Source organism: Pan paniscus, chromosome 8 (genome assembly GCF_029289425.2).
Source record: "Pan paniscus chromosome 8, NHGRI_mPanPan1-v2.0_pri, whole genome shotgun sequence".
Lineage (NCBI taxonomy): Eukaryota > Metazoa > Chordata > Mammalia > Primates > Hominidae > Pan > Pan paniscus.
In genome coordinates, this window is record NC_073257.2 from 138,285,572 (window position 1) to 138,299,409 (window position 13,838).

General features: G+C 43.6%; 1 protein-coding gene across 7 annotated transcripts in view; it reads right to left on the bottom strand.

Annotated features, from left to right (window-relative positions):
• C8H10orf90 (chromosome 8 C10orf90 homolog) overlaps positions 1–13,838 on the bottom strand; it is a 256,566-nt gene that overhangs the window by 8,846 nt on the left and 233,882 nt on the right. For all 7 annotated transcript variants that reach the window (XM_055093466.2, XM_055093465.2, XM_055093471.2 and 4 more), the window contains 2 exons: positions 3,858–3,921; positions 61–160 (listed from right to left, as the gene is read on the bottom strand). In XM_055093466.2, coding sequence (XP_054949441.1) covers positions 61–160; positions 3,858–3,921 — 164 coding nt within the window. The remainder of the gene's footprint in view (positions 1–60; positions 161–3,857; positions 3,922–13,838) is intronic.

The following is a 13,838-nucleotide window of genomic DNA, read 5'->3' on the forward strand; positions in this document are numbered from 1 at the left end:
AGTTCAGATTCGGCATCTGTGCACCACACACATCACACCTGCTGGTGACGAGGCCATTACCTTTTTGAAGACTTCGGCACGGAGTCTGTTACTTTGTAAGATCACCCTTTTCCTTTGTTCTTCTTTTTTCTTTTTAACTTCCGGCAAGTTATTATAGATTCTGAAACAGATTCGGAAAACATTTGGAATGGTAGCTTGACAGCGTGCTCCCGCCGTGGGGCTGCATCCTGTCTTGACGGCAGGCTCTTACATTTCAAAGAGAAGATCGCTGCTTATGGGCTAGCTCACAACTGTAGGATGCCAGGACGAAGGGCTTTCCAGACCATACCCAGAACCCGCTGCATAGCAGGGGATGGCACCTTGTCCAGTGCTACGTGGGGCAATGCAACAGGCAGAGTCCCACCAGGGGCAAAGCTGGAGAGGCCAGTTGCTTATTTAGAAGTCATTGTTTTTGTCCTTCCATTCTCTATGACAATTAATGACTTAATCGTAAAATGAAGGATTCTAAACCTACTGCTTTAGCATTCTGATTGCAAACTTGTTTCCAAATACCTTCTTACCACTCAATGTTTGCCTTCCTGTGACTTAGAAAAGGAACAGCATATAAATAGAAATAGCAGGACTTATAATACTGTAATAAAACACATATAAATGTGTGTGTTTTTACCTCTCAACCTGTTGCACTTTGAATTAAGGGCCCAAGGGATCTTCCTCTGGACACTTCTTTCCTACTTTCTAACAGCAACTTCATGGACTGATGCCAGTTAATATTTCATTATAATCCACTGACACAGTGGAGTCACTGTAGCCTGAGTATTTGGATTGCTGTACGTGTGGCACTCGGCTAAAACATCTTTCTCTCTCTCGTGTTTGAAAGCCAGATATGATATAGTGAAGATGTTCCACCATTAAAATAATAAGGACAATGTAGAAAAAATCATGATGACAATCTTCGCAGGAGACATCTTAGGTATTGGACACTAGGCTTGAATTACTTGACATAAATTATTTCATTTCATATTCACCACAGTTGGAAGAGGCATATCATGTCCCACTGTTATATAAATGAGAAACCCAAGCCCCAGTAAGATTAGGAGACTTGTATAAAGCCCCTAGGCTGGGATTCGAACCTTGGTCTGTTTGACTCTTTCTAGACAACACTGTCACCCAACCATAATATGGCATCAAGCTACTTGTGAGATCCGGGAAATGCTTGTGCCTAGTACAGTGCCTAGCACTCTGTAGGCATCAAGATGGGTTGAATGAATGCATGAAGAAAAGAACACATAATTGCCACATTCAGGAGTGATTCTAGGAAGGACTAGGAGAGAAAACTGTAAAGGAGTCAGTTAGAAAGTAGACATGTCTCAAAGCTCTGCAGTGGGAATTTCCTCAGATCCATATAGACTGATCTTTCTGATACTGACCATCTCAATCACCTGGCAGAGTGGTTAATATTAGGTGTCAACTTGATTGAATTGAAGGATGCCTGGATGGCTGATAAAGTCTTATTTCTGGGTGTGTCGGTGAGGGTGTTGCCAGAAGAGATTGGCATTTCAGTTGGTGCACTGAAAGAGGAAGACCTACATTCAGTGTGGGTGGGCACCATCTAACCAGCTGCCAGTGTGGCTGGAATAAAGCAGGAGGAAGAAGGCAAGATAACCTTGCTTGCTGTGTCTTCTGGCTTCCTTCTTTTTCCATGCTAGATGCTCCCCCTCCCGCCCCTCCTGCCGTTGGACATCAGACTCCAGATTCTTCGGCCTCTGGGCTCTTGGGCTTGCACCAGGGGGCTCTCAGGCCTTCAGCCACAGACTGAAGCCTATGCTGTTGGTTGCTCTGGTTTTAAGGCTTTTGACTTGGACTGAGCCACTACTGGCTTCTCTCTTCCCCAGCTTGCGTATCATGGGACTTTGCCTTGTGATTGTGTGAATCAATTCTCCCTAATAAACTCCCTTTTATATACATATATCCTATTAGTTCTGTCCCTCTGGGGAACCGTAACTAATATACCTGGGAAGTATAAAATAAAGGCTCCTAGGTCCCACCTCTGTTACTTCTGATTCCGTGTTTTCTTAAAAGAACATCCCAAATAAATCATGGTCCATCTATACGATGGACCACTCTGCAGACAGTCAAAACCGACAAAGAAAATAATCTATCTATTCGTCACAGAAGGGGTTCACAGACATAAAGTGAAAAGCAAGCTACCGAGAGATAGTGTGTAGTATGATACCATTCATGGTTAAAAATCACATAGCTATATATGCACAAATAAAAGTCTACTTTAAGGCAAAGAGAAAGGCCTGACAGGATACTCAGGAGATATCACTGTGGGTGTCTGGGGAGCTGGGACTGGGGTAGGGAAAGTGGGCTGGGAACAGGGAGGGGAACTGCTGGTCATGAAGGGACTTTAGCTTTATCTCCATTGTTTGCATTTTTAACATAAAAATGTAATTTAACGATATAATTAATAGCAAAGAATACAAAGAAAAGAAAGCTCCAGGTGATTCTGTGGGTGAGCCAGAGTCAGAGCCCACCCAAAGTACAATCCACAGAGCAGAGTGCAAACCCAGCTGCTAAATCCACCAGAGGAGACCAGCTGGGGGAAGCCAGTTACTTGAGGTGCAACATCACCTAGCTCACTCGTCCTCTTTGAGCCTCAGTTTCCTCTTCAGTAAAATGATAGGGCAATACTCTCTGACTACTCACGCTGCTTTGAGATCTATTATTTTAATTGCTTAGTTTGCAAGGCTCCGTAATGGTGGCTTTGGGTTTGGGGACTGGGAGGGGAGGATTTGGCTGAAATTTTTAAGTAAATTGAAAAGGGAATGGTTCTGGCATGAGGTATATGCAACTTTGCACTTCTTAAATAGCAAGTCTTAAAGCCCAGTGGCCCTTTAAAAACTCCAATTAGAATGCTACGAATCAGGTCTTTAATGGGACGGTCTCCCTTTTCCTCATTTTCGCTTCCTTATTTACAAAGAGCCTTCCAATAAATGATCAAAGTTACCTAATCACCATGGAAACAATATAATCATAGTAAAAGCAGAAATTGTATGCCTGAAGTGGGGAGAAAAGTATTCTCCCTATTTCAATGGTTTCTTTAAGTGCGCTATCAATTTTATTTAATTATGATAATTCCTCCCTGTGCTAGACACTTTATTATAAACTAATGACATTTTACTTGCATGAACTTGGCCAATGCTGCTGAGCTATTATATTTTGGTTAAGAGGCCAGATCTCAGAAAGAATGGCAGCCTTTGTGTGCATCAGATTGGTGAGAATTAGTGGGAGTCTTGAACAGCCACCAGCCAAGCAGAATAAGAAGGATGCGTTGGCAGCATGGCCGCCAGGTCTGCTGGAGACAGAGTACCAGGAAACCTAGCTCATGGCTCCCCTGAGGCTCCACTGGCTCCCATGTGCCATCTGCCTCCAAGGTTGGATCCTTTCCTTCAGTCCCTGCCACAGTCCAGACCCTTAGGAGAAATAGTTTCTCTCCTCCTCATAAAGTTCCCTTCAAAGGTGCAGTGACAAATAGCTCCTGCCCAGAGCGACAATACTAATATGCAGGAGTTCCAGCTCAGAGTCTGGGAATCTCTTAGAGACCAATTACTGGACTGGTTCAGAATCCAAGACCTACCACTTTCCTAAGGTTTTTCCAAGAGCGGCATTAACATTCAAAAGCACATTTCAACTACCGTACTTATTTTAGCCGTTTTTTCAGATTTGCAGCCAAAAAGACCTCAGACCTTAAACATGGACCTAGAAGCAGTGGTCCCATTGGAGGGCACCTGAAGCCATCAAACCACCCCACTCCCCCCACCAACTTCTTTGCACACCATACAATAACCAAGTACCTCTTAGATCGCATATGCATCTCCTTCTCTGAAATGCACCGTTCTTTGGGTTTGAACAAGTTATCTGGAAAAAATAGAAAGAGAATTAAGTTCAGAAGGCATAGAATCTCACACATTTCTAGAGAAAAATTGTGATTAGTTCATAATCTGTTAATTGATCCTTATTCTAAGCCATATCCTGAGTCTAAGCAGAACTCAGTAGAGACTGATACACCATAAGTGGTTGTACTGACAATGGCCAACAACGGGTTTGGTCTTGACAATAGTTAAATAAGGACATGAAGCACAATGTTAGCATCTAACCTACTTTACGGAGAGCAACACCTTTGAATGCTTCCTTTAGCAACAGAGTCATGGTTTTCTGAGAAAAATGCCACAGTGCAAGCTCATTCCACCCATAGAGAAATCCCTACACTAGGTCTGTGAGGCCTCTAAGGACAAGGAAATCCCCCACCTATCCCTAGAGCATTTTGCAAGAAGGAGGTTTCACTCTTGTCTATAGCCCTCTATAGGGCTGCTCAGCCTCTGCACGATAAAGACCACCTTGCCCCCTTCCTAATGTGGGGAAAGGTAATGAACAACAACATAATAATCATGTATGCTCAGTGTCCTTTGATTAAGTACACAGTAGCTAAAAATCACTATGAGACTGGGACTTTTTCATTCTAAGTACATATTCATAACGATGTTCACAGATGGCACACTTAAAAGTGGTGTGTGTTAAAAAAAACAGTGTATATCCTCTTGCAAAAGTTGAAAAGGGACTGGTCCAATAACTCAAATTCCCATGAGACACTTGGCCATGTAGATTAATAAAGGGTCTGGCATATGTAAATGCTCCTGGGGCACTTGTTGCATGGGGGTGTGTTTCAGCAACTGCCGTGCTTCCTAAAACACCTGGGCAGTAACCTGCTCATTCAGCAGAAGCAGACAGGCAACTTGGCTCCTTGCCAAGCATCAGAGTTGGAGTGGGGCTCCTGCGATCCCCAGTGAAGTCCTGGGTCTGTTTCTATTCATCTCCTCCAACCCGGGCCTGTCCCTTTGCTCATCAATCCAGTGGAGCAACCAAATATTTCTCAGGCTTGAGAATAGACAGAATTTTCTAGGAATATCTAAGAAGGTAGGATAGAGCCAAGGATCCTAAGAAATTTCTTCCTCTCTGGAGAAACATAACACAGCTACTGACTTATAATATGGAAAACAACAGAGTGGCTAAGCTTGTCCCCTGTCTGGTTATTCAGACATGAAAAAGAATATGGCACCATCGCTTAACTTCAAAGACAAGATTGAAAGGAGAAACAAGAAAAGGAAATTGGAATATTTCCAACTAAGTGGCTGTATTGACAACTGACCAAAAACAAGGTTAATCTTGACAAATTAAATAAGGGTGTGAAGTACAGTGTTAGCACTTAACTTACTTTATGGAGAACAATGCCTTTGAATGCTTCTTTTTAGCAACAGAATCATGGTCTTCTGGAGAGAAGTGCCAGGGTGCAAGGTCACTCCTCCCATAGAAAAATCCCTACACTAGGTATGAGGCCTCTAAGGACAAGGAAATCTCCCAGCTTTCCCTAGAGCAATTTGTAAGAAGGAGCAGTGAGAAAACAACATCACCATGGAGACTGCAATGGGCCAAGATGCTTCCCAGTATCCAGCGGTCCCTGCTCCAGGCAGCACCAGGTCGGAGCCAAGGGCCACAGAAACATCCCAATGGCATTTCCAAGAAAAAAGGAAATGTCAGCTTCAGTCAGTCAGGCCCTTGCGCAAGTAAATATGTGACTCTTGACAGTCACTTATTCCACTTAGGGAAAAGAAACCTTGTACAAAGAATTAGATTCAAGTCCAGCTCAGCAATCCTCATGGGCTACTCAAGATTAGGGTGAGGCCAGGGTAGACAGACGGTGTCCTGAGGAGATTAAAAACATTACCAAGACCGTTTGTAAGATTTTGATCATCTTGGTTCAACTGTTTGTGGTCTACTCTGGGAAGTTAGATTTTCTTTTCTTTCTTTTTTTTTTCAGTTTGTTTCTTTAGAGCACCTGATACCACAATTAAGCTTGGGTTTGATTCCCAAGAGGAAACAAAAGCAAATGTGAGCTCTCTGACACCTCCACTCTTGTGTTTCCTCAACTCGGCTCAGCCTGCTGTGCCACACAGAACTTTTGATTCTGGGCCCAGCAGCCCATGTTAGGTGCAAAACAAGCAGGACTGTGTCCAAGGGGGCTTCCCCTGCTGGTGACCTCAACCCATACCCCCGGGGAAGTATTTGCAGGTTGATTGCTGCTGACTTTGAGTTTTCCTAATGGTTCCCAAGCTCATCTGATAAATAGCAGGGTCTTTCCTAGCCTGGAGGAAAGAGACATGAGGAAGTGGTTTGAAATAGAGCAAGTGCATTGCACACAGCTCCCAACCTCACTTGAGTGAAAGGAACACAACTCACTGGAGCAGCTTTGGGCACTTTGAGAGAGAAAGTGGCTCGTGGTTGCAGAAATTGTGTTTTGGGAGCCCTGACCAAGAACTCCTCCATTTCCCATGAGACCAATCCAAAATTCATGTCTTAGATATGCCTTTCTCCTTCCTTCTACATTTAACGAGCAGTTATGTTGGTAGGGGATGCTCAGAAACAAAAATAACAGATAAGATCGTCCCTTCATGAGATTTCATTTATTTTGGGAGAAGCTGGACAAGTCAAAAACCAGCTAAAGTATCCGGCAAATGCTCTGGTGAAAATGAAATGCCACCATGTGTCAAAGGGGGAATGGAGAGGCAAGAAGTCCCCACAGGGGAGGAGATATTTAAACCAAGACCCGAATGACCACAAGAGCCAACTGTGGGAGGATCTGGGAGAAGGGCACAGTGAGCTTCTGCAGTAAGAACTGAAAGTGGGTCATCGTGGCTGTGCGGGGAGGGAGGGTGCAGAGGCGAGAGCGAAGATTACTTTGGTTCTCCACCCAGGTGATGCCTTACAGCTGCCTGGGGATTTTGGCAAAGATTCCTGTGTGTTGGCATTGGAATCTCAACCAAAGTCTCCAGATGACTCCAACATGCCCTAGAATAGGAAACCACCCACGTTGGGCTTTGCAAACCTATTTAAGGAGCTTTGCAAGCCTGTTAAGGAGTTGCCTTCAGAGTAAGAGAGTTGGAGAGCCATGTGGAGTTTTAAACATGAGATCTGATTTTTATTGCTAAAAGATGACCACAGTGGCTCTTCAGAACATGAACTGGGTGGAGGAGATGCAAAAATGGCAGCAGTGAGACAGGTCAGGCAATTGCAGCCAGGTGGGGAAAGATGGCAGCGTGCAGGTAGCCATGGGACTCTTCTACCCTGTACAGGTAGAAACTGAGTTGTAGGGGCCAGGAGAGATGAATCAAGGATGACTCCCAGGCTTTGGGTTTAAGCAAACCCATTCATTTGACAATTGTAAAGTTGTTATCTCCTTGGTGCTAAGCGATAGGGACATGAAGATAAATAAAACTAAGAGCTCAGAGCCCAGGATGAGAATGAGGTAAATAAGGCCTTTAGATGCCAAGAGCAAAGTCTGCACATGGTGAGGGGAGACATCAGGAGGGAGTGGTCAGGTCCACCAGGGAAGAAGGGCATCTGGGAAAACTCCATAACAGGAGACAGCTGAGCTGGGTCATGAAGTAGAGAGAGACATACCCCAATAGCCTGTGGTTGGTAGGGGTGGGTGAAACGGCAGCCTGGGGGTCACATGGACCTGCCTGCAGCAAGAGATGAGTCATCCTTGATTCATCTCTCCTGGTCCCACAACTCAGTTTCTTCCTGTGCAGGGTAGAAGACTCTCATGACTACCTGCACGCCACCGTCTTCCCTGGCCTGGCGCAATTGCCTGCAGGGTATGTACAGCATGACCCACAGGGATTTCACTTCATGGAATGCAAAACCAACCTGCACGAGCTTTGTTTGAAAACAAAACAAAACAAAACAAAAACAAAACAAAACAAAACAGAGAAATCCTATCTATAAAATTACTCTTAATGGAAATTCTGCCTGTATAAAATTAAAGTGGCAGGTGAGAACCATTTTCAGCTTGCTTATGGGTCTCTTACAGATTTTCCTTGAAGTTTCATGTGTTCTAATTCCCTGATATGGAGGGAAGAGACTACAGTTGTGTTTACCTCGAATTATCATTCAAATAGAGGTGGTGTTTTCCCCCAATAAAATTACTAAGGTAAATTGCCTATTTCTATATTTCTGGAAAATACTTTTTTCCCCAAAAAGTCTTGCATCTGCCTCATTATTGGATCCAAACTACAGTGTCTATTGCTAATTTAATTTGGTAAGGCCAGACTTCCTCAAGCCCTTGCCTGTGTCAAAGTCAGCAAACAACCAGGTACCAAGATTTCAGTGCTTCTGAGAACTACTCAGGTAAGGTCAAAGCCCAGACATCCCATTAATCTCTATAAACACATGTGGGTGTTTATTGTAATCCTCATATCACCTCTGTGCACACACATACACAAGGACAAGTGGCCTCAATATTCAGACAGTTGACAGTGTCACCAGAAGGCAGCAAAGATCACCCTGCCACCAGCATGATTTGTTGTTTTTGGAGCTGGGCTGTTTTTCCTCCATGCAGAGCCCTTATCTACAGCTCTGATTGCAAACTTCATTTTCCCTACTGAAGAGGTAATCTAAATGATAATCAAGTTCACACGATTTATTAGGACAATGCCTTCCAGAAGCCTATTTTCTGAAGTCACCCCGAGCACTTTGAAGGATGTTTTAGACATTTGCTTCCCCTATCTTAGAAACACCAAAACCAAGAGATACCCGTTGGAGAGAATTCAGCAGGGAGTCAACAAGCCAGCCTGGAGTATAGACGTCAAGTCTCTACCTTCCTGAATCTCCTACTAAAGATTGGACCTTCACAAAGAATGGAAATGGGGTGTGTTTAAGGGAACCCCCAACATGTGTGAATTCTAAGATCACAAGGCTGTGCATTATGCAATTCCAAAGTCACTAGGTCTCTGCCGGCGGCCGTTAGAGGAATTCCATCATGGTTCTCAGGGTTTAAACTTGAACATTTCTGTTCAGCTCACCATGGGGGACCCTCTAATTTTCTTGATGTAGGCAATAGGAGAGTGGTCTATCTTGAACCAAATTAGCCCTCCAGAAATTAAACAGCACAGGTTACATCATATGAAGGTGAGTTAACGACTCATAGGTGGTTTGGCTCTGAAGTGCTCTCATGATAAAATCTTATGCTGGATTCTCATTTTCTAAACATTATCCTGTTTCTAAAATCACTTCTAGCCATCTGTGGAATCCCACTGCTGAATGACCGTTGCACATGGCAGCTTGTTTCAGAACCCTGTCAGGTAAGTGGAAGCCACACAGATGTTGGTATTGATATGAAAGTGATGCCATGTGCCAATTACTGTCCAGACACATGAGAGAGTTGCTGATGTAACAATCTGGAAAGACAATAAGCTCTCAGACCTTTCTGGTGAAGGAACATAAAATTAAATAAAAAATAAGCCAGAGAGTCTCCAGAAAAATCTGTTTCCTTTTGCATACTCAGTTTGAGAAGCAAGGTGTATAGGGCTTCCTGGTTAAGGAAGGTAGATCATTCTCTTGCACACAGAGACTTACCCTTGAGCTTGAGCTCAGAGTCAGGTCACCATCTTGCAGCTTCCATGGAAAGATAGGGTGCTTTGGAGCTACTGGATGGATTTCATAAAGGGTCTGCACCCTTGGTGGGGAGGTGGTGAAGAGAACGCCCCACCATGAACACTGGCAGCCACAAGCCTCCCCAGATCTTCCAAGGAGAGACCCCTGATGCAATATGGCAGATGAGGCACAGGACCAGAGCTTTGCTTCCCCAGCTGGAGGATCCCAGACCTCCAAGTCAACCATATCTATGAAAAACATTTTTGGAGAGAAATGGAGTCTTGATGTACTCCCTGAGCCCATGCTGCTCTATCTCTTGGATCCAAGAGCACTGTCCTCAGTCCCCTTCACTTCCTGACTCCCTAGGGGTCTTCTCCTTTATGATTCTAGACGTGGTTTACAGCTGTCTGCCTGGCCAACTCTCTCCCCAAGTGGCACATGAACTCCTGGAAGACAGGAAAGTCTCTTCTCAGCCCCTAATATCCCTGCCTTTTCCCACTTGCACTCCATCCCTATGGTCAAAAGAGACCCAGTGCTTAATATTTTTATTTCTTGGCTGGTTACTCCTCAAGAGATCCAGTAAGAGACAAAGGGTTCCCCATAAAAGCTATAGGAACTGCTAAGGAAGGCTGGCACACATCACCTCCTAATTCAGGTTGCCTGTAGTGCCAAAGACCCACGGAACAACAAGCTCTACCTGTGCAAATTCAGTACCCCAATGTTGACAGGATCAGAGACTCTCAAACTAACCAGACTCTTACCCAAGACCAGAAACTTGCAATATGAATCCCAGCAGAGGACTCCTGTCAGTTGCCCAAAACATGCATTTCCTCCTAGGGGAGCTCAGCAGTGGCTGACAAAGTGGTACAGACTATTTTCTGCAATGAGCACATTGTTGAAGTTGAAGGCAAATCAGCTGAAAGATGGGCAGCTATACCCAGTCTCTAGGATTTAATGATTCAAATTCTTAATGACCTCACTAAACACAACAGGAAATTCAGTTTCTTTCTTTTTACAAAAAAAATGAGCATTAGAAAATTAAACATCATACTTTTATGATGTATATATGATGATTTCTTTGGCTTGCCTGAGCCTCCATAAAATGTTAAAGTCTTGTTATGTATAAGTCTAAAAACCTGGCAAATCACCTTAGGCCTTTGCTTGGTGCTATGTGCTTTGGGACAAGCTACTTGTGCTAAGATTTGGTTCCTCTGCACCCATTGCGGGAGCAGAATCATTTTTTAAAAACTTTTCTTTTTTGAGCCAGGGTCTCACTCTGTTGCCCAGGGTGGAGTACAGTGGCACAATCATGGCTTACTGCAGCCTCGACCTCTCAGGCTCAAGTGATCCTCCCACTTCGGCCTCCCCTGAATAGCAGGGTTTTTGTTGTTGTTATTTTTGTTCTGTTTTTTGTAGAGATGGGGGTGGTCTCACTTTGTTGCCCAAGATGGTCTTAAATTCCTGGCCTCAAGCTGTCCTCCCACCTCAGCCTTCCAAAATGCTGGTATTATAGGTATGAGCCACTGTGTTTGGAATGGTCCATATGAAGGTGCTCTATTAACCATGAAGAAGCTAATGGCAATGCCAACGACCACTGTTTCCCCAGTGTTCCTCTCTACACAGGGCACCTATCCCCCAAATTCATGTTTCAATTCAACCTTACAGCAACCTACTCAAGCTAGTCTTCTCTCCTCTTTACAGGGGTTTTGTGTGTAGGTAAATTACCTCTAGTCTCAAAGTAAGTAGACAAGAGACCTGAGAGTTGAGTACTGATGGAACCAGTGGGATTTTTATTCTCTGCAAAAGATATAAGGTTGTGGTTCTCAAAGGAGGGATTGTATTTTCACATAAATGTCAACATCTGTGTGGCTTCCAGTTACCTTCCAGTCCCTGAACCAGCTGCATCAACATCACCTGGAGACTTGTTACAAATGCAAATACTCAGTTCCTATACCAGGTCATCGAAATCAGAAATTCTATGGCTAGGCCAGTGGTCAGTGGCTTCAGTAGCTTTCTGGGTGATTCTGACGCCTGCTTGGGTTTGAGGACCGCTGTTACCTTGATAGAATGTAGTAAGAGTGAGAAGGAAAAGAGTTAAATCCCTACATGGGTTTTGAGGCTTTGAGGAAGTATTGCCAGATAAAATAAAGACTACTCAGTTAAATTTGCCTTTCAGATCCACAACAAATATTTTGTAGCATAAACATGGGACATAAAGTAATGGGACATATAGTATTTGGGACACACTTATACTAAAAAAGCTTCATTATTTATGTGAAATGCAAATTTAACTGGGCATCCTATATTTTCATTAGATAAATCTGGTAACCCTACTTTGAATGTTTACAGAACCTCTCCATACCATGGCAAAAAACAGGCCCCCAGCTGCAGGGTCCCTGAGGCTATAGTCTGAAGCAGCTGCATGTGAAGGCAATGCTGTGGAAGGCCAGCCTGTGTCCTTGTTACGCAGTTAGTTCTCTGGCAGTTTATTGCTTCTTCCAGCTATTCTCTCATATAATTGGTATGGATGAGACTTCCCCCTTGATCTTATTTTCTGTGGTTATTTCACATTGTGACATCTGTGAAGACTTTCTAATGGGAATGTGACTGACTCCACTTTTTCCAGATGACTTTGTGCTGGGCACCAAGTGGCATTGTTACAGATGCCGGGGTACGCACACGGAGACAGCTCCAGGCAAGGCGCATTGTTAGGCAAGCTTCCTGTGAGGCAAAGCTAGCCACAGATGGAAGCCTGCACCCAACCCTACTGCCCAGAGGAACCCCAGGACCCTCAGCCATCCCTTCCTGGAATTGCTCAACATAGAGGATGCAGGTAATGAGGGTAAGACCACTTTCTGACAGTGCCAGATTTCTATGGAAAATGGCAAATTGAAACTCCAGTTGGGGTTTCATTGGCAAAGCATTGCAGATTCCTAAAGTAATGTTTCCAAAGCAGACTATCAAGAATTAGATAAAAACATTTCAAGGTCCAAAAGGAAATTTAGGAAAAACAGGATTAAACAAATTTAAGGCGGCTTTTTTTTTCTGTAGGACTTATCAGTGCTTTTAACATACACTGAGCATTACACACTTCTAAAAGAATACAGTATATGACAAATAACATATTTTTCAAAGGAATCTGAAGGAACTGGTTCTCCTCTGGAATGCATTGTCATTAGTATTTGGCTAGAGGAAACCAAGAAGAAAAATGAGACCAACTATAGGATATTAACAGCTATAACTAGTTCTCAGTTGTCAAAATTATTTGTACCTGTTAATAGAATTTAATGTGTGTATCTATGTATACATGTGTATATGTATGTTGTGTGTGTGTGTGTGTGTATCTGGCATACACAATCAGGCCACATGGCATCTCTTAAAAGTGTGTGTGTGTGCCATTACCAACATGGCAGTGGGGGTGCCGATGCCTGAGAACTTATACAACTGCTGCCCCAGACCCTGGAGTTGTGTTCCCTCCATATGTACCCATGCCCCAGACCCTGGAGTTGTGTTCCCTCCATATGTACCCATGCCCCAGACCCTGGAGTTGTGTTCCTTCCATATGTACCCATGCCCCAGACCCTGGTTTCATGGCCACTCCATTGGTACCATACATCATACACCAATGTCAACATCACCATGAGTGCGCCTATCAGCCAGACCCAGTTCAAGAGAAACCCCCTTGGCCATAACGTTCCTGGTGGTAGAAAAAGCAATCAGGAGGATCCCAGCAGCCTTTGCCATCAAAGACCCTAAGAACCCTTGCTGCTGCCGTAGACATCCACAGCCTTGGCCACTGAGGACATCTGCAATATTGGCAATTGTCAACCTCAGCTGACAGCTATGCCACTGCACCCTCACTAGACCTAGAACTGCCACACTCCACCCAATGTTCTTACACTCACCCAAAAAGGATGACTTTTTTCCCCCAATGAAACCAGTACTTAAAACCTGGAAGAGGTGACTGCTCCATCGAATGTGCAGACATCATTGCAAGGCAAAACAAAACAGAAAAACAACAACAAGGAAGCATAATACCAACAAAATAATGTGATAATTGTCCAGTAACTGACCCCAAAGAAATAGAACTCTATGCATCATCTGACAAAGAATTCAAAATATTTGTTTTAAGGAAGCTGATCCAACTATAAGAGAACACAGAAAAAAAATGACATCAGGAAAACAATATATGAATAAAATGAGAAGTTTAACAGAGAGATTGAAATAATTAAAAAGAACCAATTAGAAATTCTGAAACTGAAGGATATAATAAATGAAATTTAAAAGGAAATAAAAGGCATTAACAGACAAATTAAGCAGAAGAAAGAGCCTGTGAATTCAAAGAC